This window comes from Rhopilema esculentum, chromosome 6 (assembly GCF_057945365.1).
Source record: "Rhopilema esculentum isolate cy_ngs chromosome 6, ASM5794536v1, whole genome shotgun sequence".
Classification (NCBI taxonomy): Eukaryota; Metazoa; Cnidaria; class Scyphozoa; order Rhizostomeae; family Rhizostomatidae; genus Rhopilema; species Rhopilema esculentum.
The window spans coordinates 7,129,133-7,147,925 of record NC_142820.1 but is presented as its reverse complement, the minus strand read 5'-3'; the positions used below and the strand labels follow the sequence as shown (position 1 = coordinate 7,147,925).

The window sequence follows — 18,793 nt, the reverse complement described above, 5'->3', positions numbered from 1 at the left end:
AAAGGAAATAGAAACTGAAACGCAATGCGATAATTTGGATGGAAATGTGATCTCTGATTGCAAAGGTGATTTTAAATAATTAAGAAAAAAACAGAAAATAATACTTCAACAGAAGATTAACGCTTGCTCGAAAATCAAATAAATATGTTGGAGAATACGCTTGATGGCCTGTATTCTTGGTGGTTATTAGAGGGTTATTAGATTACAAATGGTATCAAAAACACCAATTTCACGGGTTGAATTTGCAGAATTTTTTTCAAGGGTTAATCTTACGCAAATCATAATATTGCGGTTTATTGGGAAGATTGTTTATGCTTGATCAAGTTTATTAAACAAAGGCAAACAAATTATTTTGCTCCGTGGTAATATTGTTTGTACCTTTTGAGGGGCTCTATAACTCGCTCTCCAAGGCTTTTTTGGGTGCGCTCTAGGCGCGCGCGCTCGACCGAGCGCCTTTCCGGGCAAGGCCTGACGTATGCAACAATCATAACAGTATATCCGAACCTTACTTTTTCACGGATGAATAAAGGAACATCTCACAACATTTTGAAAGAGTTTAGAAGCAGTTAACTGTATAACCTCGTTGTTGGCATCCCTGACAAAAAAATGCAAATAATCAATTGATACGCCGAAAATTTGTGTAATTTATCAATATTTGTTAAAATGTTGGCTAATGTCAGATATTGATTTCAATAATGTGATGGTTCAACAACAATATACAGCTGTTTTATGATAATTGCTTTTTACAACAGAAAAAAAGGACGTAAGAAAAACCTTGAAACCAACTATTTATGGAACTCAAATATCAAGATTTTGGTGGAGTTTCGAAATTTTAATGATGAAACATCGTTTCGAGGCTCCTCTTATTATCGAACCAGGGTTTATTCTACCTTCCAGACTATGGCGACGGAGGGTAACCAAGAATAAAATTTTTCCAACGAAGACGTAGTTAAGAAAACTTTAGCCTCCAGTGAGGCTTTTTCACAGGTCAAATAAGAATTTTTGGACCAGCTGAAGATTTACCGACCAACCAATAAAAATTTTAGGGGTCACCCCCTACACCCCACGCTCACTATGTCGATATGAATGTAGTTAACTTTAATTTTCTAACTCGTGAATAAAATACCAACAAAATGAAGGGCAAAAAGCTCCCTCAGAAATCATGCCCTAGACATCAGAAAATCAGTCATGAGGCTACGTTCCCACATCATCGAGAGCGAGTTGGGCCGTTGCAGTGTGACCAGATCTAGCATAATATAATGCTTTCAGCATAATATTGACCAAAAATCGTCATTTAGCATAAAATCTAGCATAATTTGGAATCTAGCATAACTCTGGCATAATTTTGATAGTTTTTAAAAAATCGCTTTCCGGTTGGCAGCCAAATATTTTATGGTTGGCAGCCAAATTTAGCCAGCTTAATTCAGTACACAAAAAAGCTAAAATTTTGACAATTGCGGGGAGTGATAGTGTAATCAAAATTTGCTTTGCAGGTTACAAAGCTTTCATTTACTTTTATCTTACATTGTCTGTTATCTTTTACGTTGTTTCATGTTTCTTTATTTGCAATTTTGAAATCATTCTAAAACAAATTTGAATATCATCTATGTGAAAAAATTATTTTCCTTTGCATTTTTTCTGATTTTTTGCAACATGCTGCTAGAATTCTGCCAACTTTTGCTTCTTCGGCCAAATCAATTTATGACGGCCAAGGGGTTGAGAAATTTGGATGTCAAAACCATTGATCTAAATTGCTTTTTTGTGTAGAAAAGATGGCAATTTTGAGTACACTGTGTTTTAGATTGGGGGTCAAAAAGGCCAAATGGAAACTTTGGTCACTTTTGATATTCTGAGCATCCTCTAGCCTCTTTTTCAAGCAGGGGTGCCTTGATTTGAAATTTAGCATAATTTTTGCAAATCTAGCATTATATTTTGACAAATTTGGCATAATTCCAAAATTGAGATCTGGTCACACTGGGCCGTTGGTGCATCGGCGCAAATCGCTAAACATACCACTGATAATAACCTCCAAATTTAATTGATAAAGGGGAGGGAATGGACAAGAAAAGACTCTTTTTCCCACTAACAGCCGATGCACCAGTCCTACCTAACAGCATCCAAATAAATGCTAACAGCATAAAGGAATGCCTAAAGATACGAGAAATTTTATTGAAGACATCAAGAGAAAAAAAGAGGGAGGGCCGGGGAAAAAAGCACACTCTATTCGTCGCCTTTCACCAAGCAAAGTGAAACCAACACTATGCCAAAAACCTTAAATACCCCCAAGAATAACCTGGGGAATGAAAATTGCCATGAGCCACAAATCTTGCCCTAGCATTACTAAACAAATCCCCCAGTGGCCAAGATTATTTCGCAATACCAATAAACGAGTAACGCAAATGCATGAGAACCACGAGAAAGCGTGGCACAGGAGACCAAAAATATGAATAACAGTCAATAATCAACTCAGGAGTAACAGCCAATGCAAAAGCCCCTCGTGAAATTAACTGAAATTTAATTAAATTCAATCATCATAATAACTGGTGCAAACTAATTTAGGTAAAAGGCTGGATAAATTAATTGGAGAATTGAAAGTACAGACTATAAATGCAGGTACAACGCGATCTTACATCGATGAGGTAGAGCATTAAAGGATATATATATATATATATATATATATATATATATATATATATATATATATATATATATATATATATATATATATATATATATATATATATATATATATATATATATATATATATATAATATATATATATATATATTCCAGCCAGTATATATATATATATATATAACATCAACCCCACTATGATTATCATCGTTATCGTTGTTGTCAAGATCGTCTTTCATTACTCTATCTGTTCCTTATGCAATTACATTTATTGTTTCAGAGGAGATCAAATCATGAGTATAGAAGATGTAACAGTTGTATAATAAAGTCGTTTGTAAGTGTAAAATCGATACTTATTCACTCTAGGTAATTCTCGTGTTTCTGTCTACATTTGTTTATGCTTCTCTTTAGTTAGGAAATATTAGCTTGTCGCGCTTTAGTTTTCCATGTTTTCCGGTAACGTTATATTTTACATGCTCTTTTACCCTTCACAGTTCCCCCGCGTATACTAATCACTGATATATCTAACACCTCCTACTAGTTCATTTACGTATTGCACGATAGATACCGACAATAACACCAGCAATTATTGATATTAGTTTGCTATATTATAATGTTGTTATATAAAGTAGAGAAATGAGAAACAGAGTTAGAGAGAGAGAAGTGTGGTGCTTGCGAAAGGCCACTGTTATCAAACTTGTAAAAGTTGACGTTTTTATGATTTGTATTCGTGAGAAGCAAATCTTGTGTTTTATTTAGCATTTTTTACCGCTCGGAAAATCATTTTAGACAAAAATACGAAGCCCCTCACATAAGCTATGTTCGGTTTTCAGATCCATTGAAAAACTATCATAGTATTGAAACAAATATTTATGTTGTTGTGTGAGGTAGCTCGCCATTTTGTTGCAACACAAGCGCACAGGATTGCCGCAACGACTAAAGAGCGCGTGGATTGGCACTGCTATTCTGCCAATAGCAATCAATAAAAAGTTTAAATATTTGGACCTTGCATTTTCCCTCTGCTGACGATACCAATCTCCATAAAATACAAAAACCTTAACGACCACGAATTCAGTTCAATCACAAAAAGGCCAGCTAAATCAAAGGTATGCGATATGACCAAAACAAAGGAGTGCCACAATAGACACGACAAAACTAGAGCAGAGGACTTCGCTGACGTGCAGGGATACAGGATTGCCGCAACGTGCAGGGATAAGACATCCATCCATCCAGTCCCGTTTTCTTGCATCAATTTACAAAATGGCTACAGAGGACGCGTTCAAAGACGAGGAGGAATATTCAAAAATATTCGAAGTGTTTTCACGTGGACGCCTTGAACATGAACGAATTTGGGTTGCTAACAAACTGGTGCCTAAACTTGTGCAGAAATTAAGCCTGAAGTCGAACAGCTCTGACTTCTCTGTCCTGGCTGTTGGTTCAGGCATCGGCGCTTTTGATATTATGCTTCTGGAAGAACTAATGCAAGGAGCTAAAGATTTTTTGGGTCAAAGGAAAATCAGATGGGTTGTGGTTGACCCTAATGTTTCTTCAGTGAAGAGATTCAAAGACGATATCGAAAACAGGACGGAAAAATTCGATAAAGTAGAATTTGAGTGGATTGATAAAAGCTTTGAAGAGTATTCCAGCGAGAACCTGGCAAGCGACGTAAAGTTTGACTTTATTCACTTTGTTCATATCTTGTATTATGTGGACGAAGACAAAGTACTACAAAGTGCCTATGAGCAGTTTTTGAATAAACCAGGGTTGATGCTTTGTGTTGTCGGAAGCAAAGGCGACATATGGGTGAATCTAATTGATTCATTTAGCGCAAAAATTGAATCATTGGGGAAAGAGCTGCACTATCCAACAAACGTTGAATTGTGTCAAATAGCCAAAGGTCATACATGGGACTGTGATGTATTTGACGGGAAGCTAGATTTGGAGGTGTCCCAAATATTTATCCCAGGCCACCCGGGAGGAAAGGCCCTGCTGCAGTTTTTCTTGCATACCAGAAATGACCCAAAAGAAATGGTCGGCGAAAAACTGTACGCTGAATTGACGGAATTTTTCAAATCTCAGAGCTGGGAAGTAGTTTCCGATGGATCAAGAAAGTTTTTCGTAAATGATAACGAAGGGATCTTGCTAATTTACAAGTAATCAGATATTTGAATGAAATTCAGTAAAGCATATTGTTTACTCATTGGTCTTCTATTTTTTATTTTCTCAAGTAAGATTATGTATAAGGGGGTCTAACATTTGTCCCCTTATACAGAAGACATGTAGTGTCCCATTTCAATATTTAATCATGCCAGAAAGGTTGTCTGTCAAAATTAATGTTTGTGAGATAGATAAATTTCATATCTAAGACGTATTCCTGCACCAGGTAGGCTGCGCGCGTTTTGAAGATACATCAACTTATTCATAGAAACTTTTTTGGGATCGAAATTATTGAGATTCAGGATCAATTAGGAATGATAACCTGGATCGTATTTCATCGACAGAATTCTGATCTATTTGAGCTTTTTCGGCGAACAAACTCTTCTGGGACTGGGAAGCAATATCAATGATAATTCGATTAAAGGAATGATTCAAAAATCACTCTTATAAAGAATTTCACGAGTACCGATTTTTTGGTTTCCAAAAACCTGGATACAGGCATCCCCCTCCCCATCCAAATCACAAAACATCTTAATCAGGGGTGTCCAACTTATTTTTTGGGTGGGGCATGGACAAAAGCTTACTGTAGATTGTTTGTTTTGTAAAATTTTTATGAGAATATAAAGAAGCTCACTGCACATGCGGGCCAGATAAATAATCATGTATTGGCAAATTTTGTATTGAACAATAAATGGATTGATAATTACAGTTACAAAGTGGTGCCGTAGAAGGGGGCTCAGCCTCCTTGTTAAAATTCAGAGGGATTTTGTGGGGCTCAGCCCCCTTTAACAAGTGAGTTTATATTTGGTTAGACGAATTCTGTGTTGGCAATCCTTAATTATACTATAGATTCCTCATGAATGAGCAATTTCTTATCAGTCTTTTTGTGCCATCGGGTGTGGTTGTGGGTGTTGTTTGCCTGCAGTGCAACCCCCTTTCAAATTTTTTAGGACGGCACCCTTGCAGTTACATGATTAATAACATGCAAGCTACACGAACAGTTACATAAAAAAGGTATCAATGTGAAATGTTTCATTTCTTTTTAGCAGAAAGTTTATTTGCATCACACATTAAACTTGTAGTTGACGTGCGAAAGGTCATGTAAATTTTCTCTGCATGCTTGCTTGGATTGTAGCTTTGACTTGTTCTGTTCAGCTTCGTAATAAAGAAACGGCTGCTTATAATTATACGAAAGTACGCCAAATAATGAGAAGGTATGTATAATAATGAATCATAAAAATTTTGGCGGGGATGGAACTCCATAGGCATAGCTCAAGGACCAAATTATTAAACAATTGATCGACTTTGCAAATAAGCCCGTGCGGCCGTATGTTGGACACCCCTGATCTCAATCATTCATGTTTGAAGCATAAGCTAGGACTAATCATGGAAACATCTTTACGATGGTCACTCACTTATCGTTGCTTTGCTTTATCCTCCCAAGATTGCAAAAGAAAAGAGGCCAAGAAACTTTTGTTAATAGCGTCGCGTCGTAATGCCTTCATAGCGTCGTCAAATTGTTGATAACACAAAGAAAGATTTATCATGTCGAACGACCATCTTTTCTTCTTAAAACCCTTTCCTTTTCAATATTTCGAATATTTCGAATAATATATTAGTTTCCAGACAACATGTCACTTAGGACCGGTGGCAAAAGTAGCTCTTTTACAGTCTCATCTAATAATAATATATAATAATAATCTACCATATTTATACAGGATAGCCTTTCCAGTAAAGATAATACTGCTATCACTAAGGGTCCTGTTAAAATAAAAGTTTGTAAAGTAAAAGGTTCAAAATTATAAGAGATTGAAGTTAAAGCTTAAAAAAAATTTAAAAGGTTAAAAAAGTTACACTATAGAAGTTAACAAAGTTACACTAAAAATCTAGGTTGGTGTCCCTGCTGGTTGCTTTAAATCTCAAAAGTTATTTTTTAGTTTGCAAGCTATTTGGTAAATTATTAAAAATCTTTGCACCCTGGAATAAGAAAGTTTTCCGCCCGTTTCTGTCCTAACTTTTGGAATAACTACACTTTTGTTGTTTTTGCGGGTATTCACTTTGTGATTGTGCCCTATGAAGTAATTTCCAAACGCTTTTGGCGCTATGCCGTTTAAGCATTTAAAAACTTCTAAGGCACATAGTCTGTTTCGAAGATGGTTTACTCGGGGAAACCTGACAACACTTTTCCTTTTTCCATTGATAATACGCATTGCTCTGTCTTGAAAGGCCTCAAATCTTTGTTTTTTCGACTGGGGCATGCCAACAAATTCATTTGAACAGTAAAGCATGACAGGGAGGATCATCATTTTATAAATAGTTTCAGCAGTGTGTGGACTGATGTTCTGTCGCACTCGTGATAGTAGCATTATTCTTGATGATATCTTTTTGAATGTCTTCTCTAAATGGTCGTTGAAATTAAGGTTTTTATCCAATGTCACCCCTAAATATTCATAGCTTTTTGACTCAGTGATGCTTTATGGATTCTTCTGGATCTCTAGTGGTCTTGATTTTGATGTTCTCTGACGTGTTCCGAATAGGACACATTCCGTCTTTGTTCTTTTCAAATTGACGACCAACATATTTTTGACAAGCCATTGAGCAACTTGGTCAATGTCGGTATTTAATTGACTCTCGATGTTGACACAGTTCTTGTGTGCACAGTAAATGACTGCATCATCAGCGTATAAGATAATTTAATAATGGTTTAGTTGAAGATCAATATCATTAATCAGCAATGTGAACAGTAACGGCCCTAATATGGATCCTTGGGGAACTCCGCAGGACACAGATTGAGTTACAGACTTGACTCCATCAAAATGAACATATTGTTTTCTGTCAAACAAGTAGCTTTCAAACCATTTTAATTCTTCACCATTGATTCCATATAGGGGTATCTTTGATAATACCCTCGAGTGATCCACTGTATCATATGCCTTCCTGAGGTCTACAAAAACTGCACCCATTAACAATCCTCTATCCATGCCTTGTCTTATAAAATCAGAGAAGAGGGTCACTGCATGTTGGGTTGATGACTTATTTCGAAAACCAAATTGCCTTTGCGAGAGAAGTTCATGTTTCTCTATCTGTGTTTCAGCACTATAGTATTTGCAGTTAGGAATTTATATGAATTCTAAATTAAATGTATAGCATTTATTGCTCAATAGTAGATTTTATGGGAAATTTACTGTTGAAAATGAAGGTATGAGTTTTAGGTTGGGTTAGACGTCTTTCTATGTATGAGAATCTGGTTTATTAGCAACTAGTACTAGGATGCCCAAAAATTAAGTATCTGTAAAATTTCTATTTTAAAAAAAAATGAAAAAGTTTTAGCATTGTTGATTTTTCTTTGGAAAGATAGCATGATTCGGATTCAGTTTCAGTTTAAATTCCAGATATTTTAAATTCACTATATAATATTGAATATATAATTATATATAATTTACTATACTGACAAGTAACTAAACTACAATGAAAATATTACAGAAAATTAATACATTGGTACGGAAAATTAATACAACATACAATACACAGGGCCGGGATATATTGTATCGAGCGAAGAGGAGCTTTCTCAATAGGTAAACTAATCAAAGAGAGACCCCTATCCTTGAATAAATTCGATCAAATGATTTAATGCTTTTAAGAGAAATTGAATTTGCCACAAGTCCAACACCCCGACCCCGGAGAGAGTAAAAACAAATTTGAAATTTTTTTATATGCATTGGTGTTTCTCGTGACGATCTGCGTTTATATTCTTCCAAAAAGGCTCACCTTCAAAACAATCAGGTAATTGAAGGAATCAACTAAGAAACATTTAGTACTAAAACGCCAGAATTTGAATGCGAAATTAAGAAACTTTATTACTTAATGCTGATCCATATTTTTTTATAAAAGGAAAAACGTGTATCTCGTTGTTGAATTATAGAATCTAGTAAAAGAAACCTATGTTTCCACAGGCTCCGAATTACTTAAGGATGCAAACTTGCTACAACTGCAAATAATCGAGCAGAATTACGCATCATTAGTAGTGATAATTTTACAATACCATCTTTAACTATGAAAACCTGATTCCCTCCATGCACGAAACAATCTCCCCATCCCCAACCTCGACTTCAGTTGCAAGAAAAAAATGGCGGCAGAGGTCCAATGGCAATAAGACGAAAAAGGGTTTCCAAATCTACGTTAATTCCTCGCAGTGCATCTAGGTAACATTTTTTTTGATGTAAAAGAGAAATGTAACATTTCATGATTTATAAATCTGATCGTTTAAAGCATTTTTGCTCCTGGAGTGTGCTTTTGCTATAAATAAAAAGAAAGGAGTCTCCTAAAAGTTTAAATGCAGATGTTTAGCAGTAAAGATTAAATCGAAGTTTTTTAGAAAGTTGATTGAAAATTCGCATTGAAATTGATCTGCATCCTAATCCTTTTTGCCACATAATCCTTCTGTCGGGAATGGCCTTAGACTCTAAACTAGAGGGAAAGACCACAAAACAGAAAGACCGCAGATGGGCAGGTCGCGCTTTCCCTTTCAACTTCAATTCATCACATAGTGGTTGATATATAAAACCAGCTGAAACATTTTTGTCAGCAGTCTTTGAGTCAGAGTGCATTTGGTGTCAACTGTACGCCAAAAGTTCACCAGGGCATTTGTTTAGTTACGCTGCGCTGAAAATATGAGCTGTTAGTAAACTATATATAGTGTACCTAAAAAATAAAATTGATTAATAGAGAAAACTATGGTGTATGAGTACTTATTTTATTCCTTTTCATGTTCATGCAGTGGAATTTAAAATAAATGAATGAATGAACTGAATGAACTAACTATGTATGTGGCTTCATGTTTAGCACGCCAAGTAAAATAAGTTTTACGTACGCCAAAATATTTTTATTGGTTTGCACCTCAAACGCCAAAAAAATCCTGAGTGTATGCTGAAGATCTTTGGGCATAAGTACATGGAATGTACCCTTGTCTTTGAGCCCAGTAACTTTTGCTGGTTTAAATTTTCCAAGTTATTTTTCATTGTTTCATTAATTTATGCATCGTTTTCTTAACTTGAAAATGATTGCAAATGAGATATTGTTTTGCAATTTAAGCAACCTGTCAATCATGGTTGTGACAGCTTGTTTCCCCAAATGTTGAAAGTTTCCAGGCCTGTGCAATTACTGCAGTTACAGTAATATTCTGTGACCATCAGGATATTCACAGTTAAAACCCTAACCTTAATGCTTGTTCCTTTTAGGTATACTACCTGTGATTGCAATTTAATGCCTTAGTGACCCTTTGGACCAGTGGCAGACACCCGAGGGGTGAGTATCAACTTTCTAAACTTTCAACACTCTTTGAGTCACCAAATTGTGTATTTTGTATATTAACCAAAAATGTCCTGCAATATTTTGGAGGATAATCGTTTTTTGTTCTAAAATAATTGGGAGATGTGACATTATCTTATCAAAACAAAAGGCTTCCCCCCCAATATTTGATCAAGTGTCTGTCCCTGCTGTTGACCTTTATGTTTTTAACTCATAAGCAAAGGTAGTGCATCTTGGTTTTTTGAAAAGCCTGCATAAATGAACTGTCACTTAGAATTGGTTATCCGATATTTAAAAAACATTTTCTGTAGTAGCTACTAGAAGTCCATCAGTCTTCAATTGATTTGGTAAACATTGATTTTTGTTCACCCCCTCTCTCTTTACAGACTATATCAAATGCTATTATTTAAAGATTAATTGGATTTGTTTTTACTGTTCTCATGTAAAAGTATTAACTTTACAGTTACAATATTATTGTCAGAGATGTTGGCAGATGATTTCTTAATAAAAGATGAAGATCAAAACTATTCAGCTTTAAATGCCATGCTGGATTCGATCAAAGAGGAATCTCATAAAAGGTATGTTGTTTTCAGATGTATTCGCTAACAGGGCCCATTTTAAAACACTGCTTGAATTTTGATCATAATTTCCTTTGCCAAATTCAAAATTTTACAGCAATTATATGCTGGCTGTATTGCAAAGAGGGTGGCAATAGTTGGTTGCAGTTTATCACAATAAGGCCTTGAATGCTTTAATTTATCTACAACTGTTTTTGGTTAGTATATATATATATATATATGATCTCCTGAAGAGTGAGTTACTCACGAAACAGGCTTGTAGAGATAAACCATGTAGTTTTACTTTCTTCAATCTATGATATATATATATATATGTATATAGCTCCTAACTCTAATATTTTTTAAAAATATAAATAGATACTCAATAAAAAACAACTTAGTTGACGTTTTGCTGTAAGCTTCTTCAGAATCTTCTGTAAGCTTCTTCAGAACTGAATTCTAAATTTACTTTCTCAAGCTAGCTCTGGAAACAACGATTTTATAGCTGCCAAAATGTATTATTGAAGGCAGTTGCAAAAGTTTCTGCCATTCATTTCAGTGCTCTTTCCACAATCATTTTGAGAGAAGCCACCTCATTATAAAATTTTTTGAGTTGCATGTTTTGCGGACAGCAGATGTTTTGTAGGTTGTAAAATGTTTCATTATTTTTTACTGAAGGTCTTCCAAAGGTGGAATTTCAAAGTGAGAAATAGTTCAGTTCATTTACTAAATGACCAATTTTTTCACTGAAAATTTTCATGTCCTGTCTTCATATTAAAAATATTGCAAATATACAAAATTTGGAGTATCCAAAAATATCATGTTTGCCAACTATCCCTGTAAACATTGCTGTACCCATTCATTTTATTTAAATTAGGATTATCTAGATTAGGTATAATTGATTCTGTCTTTTCTGCAACTATTTTTGAGACAAACATGTAAAGAATGTGACTTCATCTACTCTTCAGTACAGTCTCAGTTACCTTTTAGTTCTTATAATGCAGATTTTCTCACAAGCTTTCTATTGTCATGGAGATTTCACACACATTTGGAAATTGCCATTTGTTTCCCTTGGTTGCAAATAACTATAAGCTGCATTCTATTTCCCCAAAACAGTTGCATTTATTTCACCTAGAAAGCTTTTCACATTCAGAAATTTTTTACAAAAACTTTCATAAAGCAACTAAAAACAATGTGATTGAAATTTGTTCATCAAGATCATATTGAAAATTCTTCCTTTGCTATCTTCTGCCTTACTCATTTTTGCTTTACCTTGAATAGGGCAGATAATGCTAGCCTGGTGCCTTTTAAAAAAACAGTTTACTTTAGATGAAAATCACATACATTGCTTCCTAAACAGACAAAATAGAAATTACAAACTAATTACAAGCTGCAGCGTATGATGGAAGAAATAACAGCAAGCATTCAAAATGTCGTGTTCAGATAAAGTATCTTTTTTAGAAAGAACATCCATACAAGATTATTGGAATGCTACTTGGAAGAGGAAAGGGATTCTGAAGAGAATGGAGTATGTATTAGCTAGGGATTATTTCTAGTTGAAACTCTTAAATGCATAAGGTATTAAACTTGGTGGTCTGGTGTATAGCTGGCCTTGCTATAAACTTATATTTTTCAAGATAGTATGGTTTTGAAGTTAATTGTAATGTAAAAGTTTCAATGTATGTCCCAGAAGTAAGAGCTTGACTTGACAGGTTTCAGTTTAAGTTGTTGAATTTCAGTAATAGTTTAGGCATATCCAAATAAGTATTGACTATTCAAGGTACTAAATGAAAGAGAGCTGTTGTTTCAACACTCAGGGTTTAGTTTTGGATTGAAGTACCCCCTAGATGAATGTTCAATGTCTTTAACAGCAAGAAAACTTCAACATGTCCAATATTTTCAACAAAAGATTTAGAAGCAAGCAACAAAAGAGTCATTTTTGTGGATTCAAAGTAATTCCTTCTAATGTGCTAGTTAGTTTATGATTGAAAGTTTGAGGAGATAGGAAAAGAAAACCAGGATGGACTTGATTATCATCATTTTCATAGGACCTGTTTGAAGCCACAAGCACAGGATTGTTGGTCTTCAAATAAGGACACGGTGTTATTTCAAAGGTTTATTTTCATGAATTTCAAAATTTTGCTTATAGAGAGCCCTCTCGGCTCCGCAGGTTTCCATTCTTTCCAATTTTATATTTACTTTCTCCATCTATACCGAAACGAAACCACCTGCATGCATAAAGTAACCTCGGTTTTTCTTTTGTTCAACCAAAGACCACCATTAAAGAATCATATCTGTTGGAGAAAATCATAAAAGAGGATGGCCTGAACACTCTTATTGTGAACCTCTACCCTGGTCATGAGGGATATTCCTTGATGCTCAAGGACAATATTGGCAAAGAAGTAGAGACAGTGAAATTGCCCTATGAGGTAATCAACTGATGTTTTTCATTTTTCTACTACTTAGTCACTTTGTGAGAAATGGACATAAATTGTCTGTAGGCATCATATTTATGGTTTGGTTCAACAAAATTGAATAAATCACTAAAAATAATACCTGCAAATTTTCCCTTAATTATTCTAAAGATAAATATTTTTTACACTTATCCATAATCTATTCTAATCACTGTAATTTGACCTTGGTTCTAAAATCTATGTACCAGGCACAAACTGTAGTAACCCAAGGAACAGTAGAAAAATTGTGGCTTTTTTATATACTTTGATTTTTCTTTTTCTTTGCTTTTATACTTCTAAATTATTGATCTGAATTGATGGGATTATACTTTTAATTTGTTTTATTTTTTGTGATGACAGATTTTAAATTCAGTTTTTCAAACAAATGTTATTAAAACATGACAAAATATCTCAATGATTTTGAGTGTTAGCAAACTACCTGTTACCAATATTATACTAATTTTCTTTAAGGAAGCAGAGTTTTTGGATTATCTTGATGCTCAAGAGGTAATTTGTCAAGAATTTTTCAGATAATCTGAATTTTTAAAAAAATTGTATTTTATAAACACATCATTGTTCCCCTTGATGTATTTAGAAAAATGTTTTACAATCGACAAGCAAATTGACAAATGATTCAAATATATTTTTGAACTGTGTTTGTCACCATTTCACATTGTAGCTAGCTTTGACTGTTTCTATTACATTTAGAATATTTTTCTTTATAATGACGTGATAATTTTTGTATTCGAAATTGTGATTAATCTTTATTTATCCCATAGCTGCCTCCAATTCTCATTGAAATTTTGGAAAAATTACAGGTTTGCCACTTGTTAGGTTTTTTCTAGTTAAAATTACAGGTTTTGTTGTGCAGCTAAAGGAAGTTTGTGAGTAAGGGTTTGTGTCATTTTTTAAGAAACTTGATGAAGCTGCCTGAGATCTTTGAGTATGACATTCAGCATACTCCTCAACATTTTATCTAATTATATAGACAGTGGATTCGATGAATTTTTCAGTTTACCGGCGTGTCGTAAGTGCTTAATGCCATATAGGCAGAGCTGTGTCAAGTATTCAAAAGACTCATGTTAGACGGTTTTCTCAACTCTAAAGCATCTTGTCTGGATATTTAAAACTTTTCTTTATTTTACAACATAATATACATTTGCAGTTGCCTGTGAAAAGATGCCATGTTTTCTGCCTTTAAATACCTTTTGTAACTTTTTTTATCAAAAGGTCGATTTGTTTTATGATGGATGTATAATCGTGGAGTTGAGAGATTACAGAAGAAGCCCGCAAAAGACTTTCCATGATCGATCGTTTTTTCTTCTGAAACCTACGGCTCAGGTAGTTGAAGCTCAATTTTGAAAGTAAATACGGATTTTTATTGAATCAATATTATGATTTCATTATAAAATTATAAGGATGACTTAAAGCACTACCGATTTCTTTTGCGTTATTTGCTTATGTCCTATGCTAGAATGCTGTCATTCACATGGGAACTGTGACAATGTTTTGTGTTGATTTTTACTTTGATTTACTTTCTGATACGTTTGTTTACTTCTTCTAACAGAGTCGAGCTTCTAACAGAGTCGAGTTTGATATGAATAAAAACATCGCCCTATGGTTTTAAGTTACAAATTTGAACGAATTTTACGCTTGATGCGAATTTAATAGTCAATCTTTCAATTAAAATTGTCTAAGGCTGCCTAGTTATCTTACTAAAAGATTCATTCAAGATAGCAGAAAAGTCTCTACTACCGTTGTAGACAATTGTACGTGACGTCAACACGTTAATGAGCGATGCAAAGTGGACGACTGAAGATAAGTTGCAGTTAGAGTCGGAGATGGTGCTTGCCCTGGAGCCTCGTCTGTGTTTGGATCCATCGCCAGAAGTAGTCCAAATCGCAAATCGAAACCAATACAATGCAAAGAAGCTGAACAACCGTGCTCTGAAAAGGTACGCAATGATTATTACGCTTAAAAATGGATATACTTTTTTCCATGGGTGCAGTGGCAAGGGAGCAAGTGCCCATTCTGTTATCGGAAATTCGCAATGTTCAGTAATGTTTGGACCTAATTTTTGCTCTTATTATAGTAAGGAAGTTGTTTTTCGGAAAGTTCGATGTATTTGTCCACCTAAACCACTGTTTCCACTGCACCTCTACATCTTAAATGTCTATTTAAGGTAAAGGTGAACTGTATGTCTCTTAGGAGATGACATTGATGCGTTTTTTGATTGTGTTATCGTTTATGAAGCGATAGAAATTGAGATAAACTCAGGACAAAGCGCAGGCAGAATCTGGGGCAATACAAGCATTAAAGCATGGCCATTCGATATTGGGATTGACTTGCCTTTCAGGAATTCAGCAGTTACTAAAATACCATTTGATTTTCAGGGCCATGAAAAGATTTGCACGTAGTAGTAATAATCGCTCCTTCAAAGTGCAGTCAACGGCATCCCCGCAGCCGTTCCGACTTTTCGACTTCATCAGTAAACATAGAGACAAACGTGCTACACAGCTGTATCACAACAAATTGAATCGTACAACACAGAGTATTGACATGTGGAAGCAAAGGTCTTTGCAGCTAACGGCGCCAAACAAAATCGAGGTGAGTTTTGAATTTCCTTCCCACAACTGTCGAGTAAAGGCTTCGCAATAGGGCATGCTATAGAATGCATGTATAGATGCATTTTGATGCATTTTGATGCATTTTGATGCATTTTGATGCATTTTGATGCATTTTGATGCATTTTGATGCATTTTGATGCATTTTGAAGGATCATGTATCTATCCTTTTTATGACGATTAGATAAGGACTCTTCTTTCTTTTACGGATAACGGACGATTATTTGCTAGAATTAACTGTATGTTTGTCAGATACAATCGCACGCTTTTCATGATGGTATCGCCTCTTAGCAAACGGGGTAGTAGAATAACTCTCTATTAATTTACTATCTCTAGATCTGTGTGTCGAAAGCCCTGCTTAATCGGGGAATGTTCATTATTTATCACGTCATGATCTACTGATGAAGTACAGTAGGTTCTATTTTTCTATGGAACAGGTTTTGGAAATAAAACTAGAGTGTCAATGGTTGAAACTGTCTTTTCCTTTTTTGTTTATTTCCCTTCTCTTCTGATCTAGGTAAATTCACATTCAAAAATGCATGACCAGCCGAAGTACGTAACGGACAGTACCCCGGAAAAGATACAAGAGATTGTTTTAGAAGGAGAGAAAACCAATAATCGTGCCTATTATTGCAAAGTTACTATTCTGCGAAGACCATCAACGGGAGAATATCTAGGTGAGCTGTACTTGGAAGAAGAATTCGGCAGTAAGGAGGAAGGAAAGAAAGATGGAAGGGCCTGCAGGTATTTATATGAGTATATTGACTCGTGTATGTTGTATTTGAAATGATTTGTCTTAATGGTGTCAAAGCAATAAACTGTAGCCTTTGCGTTCAAGGGGTCTTGAAAGGTAGTTAGAAATACCTTCGTAACGTGAATTGGGTGAAATATTTGAAGACAAATAGACACAAATCAAAGGCACATATTCTTTATTCCGTATTGCAGGTTCTCTCTAGGTAACCGCATTGCTGCCCAACGTTACTTGCAGCAGTTCCAAGAATTGTACACAGAAGAGGGTCGAAAGTCCGTGAAAATTTCAACTTACGTCGCAAATCAACAACAACAACAGCAACAGCAGCCGCAACAACAACAACAACAACAACAGCAGCAACAACAAAGTCAGCAACAACAACCAAACTCGTCTACGAATTCAACGATAACTTTGACCCAAAGTCAATCAGGTTTCACCAATTCCTTTTTATTTGTCATTAAAATGATATTGCCGGACCGTGAATTGTAATCAAGTCTTTGTTTCTATATACTCGATATTACTGCAGTGCAACACCTAGCGAAATCACTACTTTGTAGATCGTTTGCACTATCTATGCACTGCTGTTATGTCGTATACGTGTAAGCAGTTTTGTCCTTGTCATTAATTTCTTGTGATTCTTTATTAGATGCGGTTTCGTAATCGGACTTTTGTCCATAGCGACACGAAGATATTCGTACTGATTTACTAATAACTTAACTTAGTACTGATTTACTAAGTTTAATGTATCAAGGAAATTGTTAGCTTCTATGACATGAAGCGTCTTCGGTGTTTCCCGATTAGCAGAAATTAAGTTTTTGTTTATTCAGATTGACATGATTAAATTCAGTGTTCATGTTCAGTGTGTAATACTGTGATAAGGATTACTCCTCGATTTATCGAAATATTACACCTTGTTATTTTTTTCAGGGGCTTCTACCCAGGCAACATCGGAACCATCAAACGCAACAAAAGTCGCAGGTCAAACTCTTCCAAGCGCAATTTTCACTCAGGGTAACACTTACATCTTAACCAGTGCTATTGGGATGACACCTCAGTCCGTTGCCGTTGTGTCTTCAGGAATTTCAACGACTGCGGCGTCATCTGGACAGGTGCAAAGTAGTGGGTCTCTGTCTACAGGCTTCACCCTTACTGGTATGTTTGATTTTGAAATGCATAGTAATGGGCATTTTACTTTATCTAAAGTATTGTTATAAGATAATTTGTTTTAGTTCATGCCGTTTTGATCCACCTTATGGTACATTAAACGTCTTGGAGGAAGAAGAAATGATTGACGCACCCAATCAAATCATCATACATGTGCAATCATTAGAAAGTCTTTTGGAAAAAATTCTAAAGCCCCGGAGAACCATGATATATGACTTCCCTGTGCCCAATTTTTCTCATGACCCCTTTCAATTTGCACGCTAAGATAACCTCCCGACATGTCTCATCAGAAAAGATATTAGTTTTAAGCGACTTTTTAAAGAAGTATTTAAATAGAATAATTTGGTGTTCTGACTATTCTGAATTTCTCAGCCTCTGGCAACTCTTACTACGTGCCTGCATCAGGAGCAAAGACAATATCCGCCAAATTCGGCAACTTAAGAGCAAGGGCAGTGGACAACACGAGTCAATCAAGCAATGTTCAGTTCACCACTGCATACATACAGGTGCGTAGCCATCATTGATAGTTATTTATTGGCTTCGATACTTTTGCGTCCTTGGTGTTTGGCCCGCGATATTAACGAGTGCCTACACGAGCCTCATACCGTGTCTTTTAGTGGTATACCTATCGATATCTGCCAATTGCACAGCCCGTTTTTAATCCGTTAGCCAGTCTTTCTTTGACGATAATAGTCAAGGACTGATGCAACCCTTCCCTTTAATGATTTTATTAACCTTACTTTCTTGCCGACTTCATTATTCTACATCAGAAGCATGGAGACACATTTGAATTATCATGGCACAGCTGGCTAAAGAAATTGGAATTTTGGATTACCGTTTACCTCATAATTTCGATCTTCACAACAACAAAAATCCCCATTTTGAAAATACCCAGTAAACTGTGCTTTTGTTATTCTATGTGATTTCAAGTTTACAAAACCAGAGCTTATTTTTTAATTTGAAACGTACTTCATATTGTGAATTGAGCGTAGTATCGTAAAGGAAAAACGAGTAACTTCAATTTACAGGCTTGCAGGCTTGTATACTTTTCAGCAGAATGAATTATCACTCCTCAATTTCAGCTTTGAAATGCGCTCAGACTTGGATGTTATTGGGAAAAGGGGGAAAAGCATTTTATTATAGGT

General features: G+C 35.3%; 2 protein-coding genes across 4 annotated transcripts in view; both read left to right on the top strand.

The window, feature by feature from the left end:
• The first annotated feature begins 3,768 nt into the window (after positions 1-3,768).
• LOC135686592 (histamine N-methyltransferase) lies at positions 3,769-4,829 on the top strand. Its single transcript, XM_065202860.2, has one exon. It carries the CDS (start codon positions 3,896-3,898, stop codon positions 4,790-4,792), a length of 897 nt encoding a protein of 298 aa, XP_065058932.1. The 5' UTR covers positions 3,769-3,895; the 3' UTR covers positions 4,793-4,829.
• Positions 4,830-8,889: 4,060 nt separating this feature from the next.
• Positions 8,890-18,793, top strand: part of LOC135686841 (uncharacterized) — a 17,841-nt gene continuing 7,937 nt past the window's right edge. For 2 of the 3 annotated variants that reach the window (XM_065203200.2, XM_065203199.2), the window contains exons 1-15: positions 8,890-8,994; positions 10,030-10,096; positions 10,563-10,677; positions 11,335-11,358; positions 12,118-12,184; positions 12,930-13,085; positions 13,581-13,616; positions 13,889-13,927; positions 14,340-14,450; positions 14,873-15,063; positions 15,503-15,716; positions 16,251-16,477; positions 16,679-16,914; positions 17,412-17,636; positions 18,021-18,154. In XM_065203200.2, coding sequence (XP_065059272.2) covers positions 10,583-10,677; positions 11,335-11,358; positions 12,118-12,184; positions 12,930-13,085; positions 13,581-13,616; positions 13,889-13,927; positions 14,340-14,450; positions 14,873-15,063; positions 15,503-15,716; positions 16,251-16,477; positions 16,679-16,914; positions 17,412-17,636; positions 18,021-18,154 — 1,755 coding nt within the window. In that variant the 5' untranslated portion in view covers positions 8,890-8,994; positions 10,030-10,096; positions 10,563-10,582. The remainder of the gene's footprint in view (positions 8,995-10,029; positions 10,097-10,562; positions 10,678-11,334; positions 11,359-12,117; positions 12,185-12,929; positions 13,086-13,580; positions 13,617-13,888; positions 13,928-14,339; positions 14,451-14,872; positions 15,064-15,502; positions 15,717-16,250; positions 16,478-16,678; positions 16,915-17,411; positions 17,637-18,020; positions 18,155-18,793) is intronic. The other variant, XM_065203201.2, reaches the window with a different exon arrangement.

Excerpts from the sequence above, each read along its gene's own strand:
- LOC135686592 (XM_065202860.2), top strand. The coding sequence starts at position 3,896 with ATGGCTACAGAGGACGCGTTCAAAGACGAGGAGGAATATTCAAAAATA.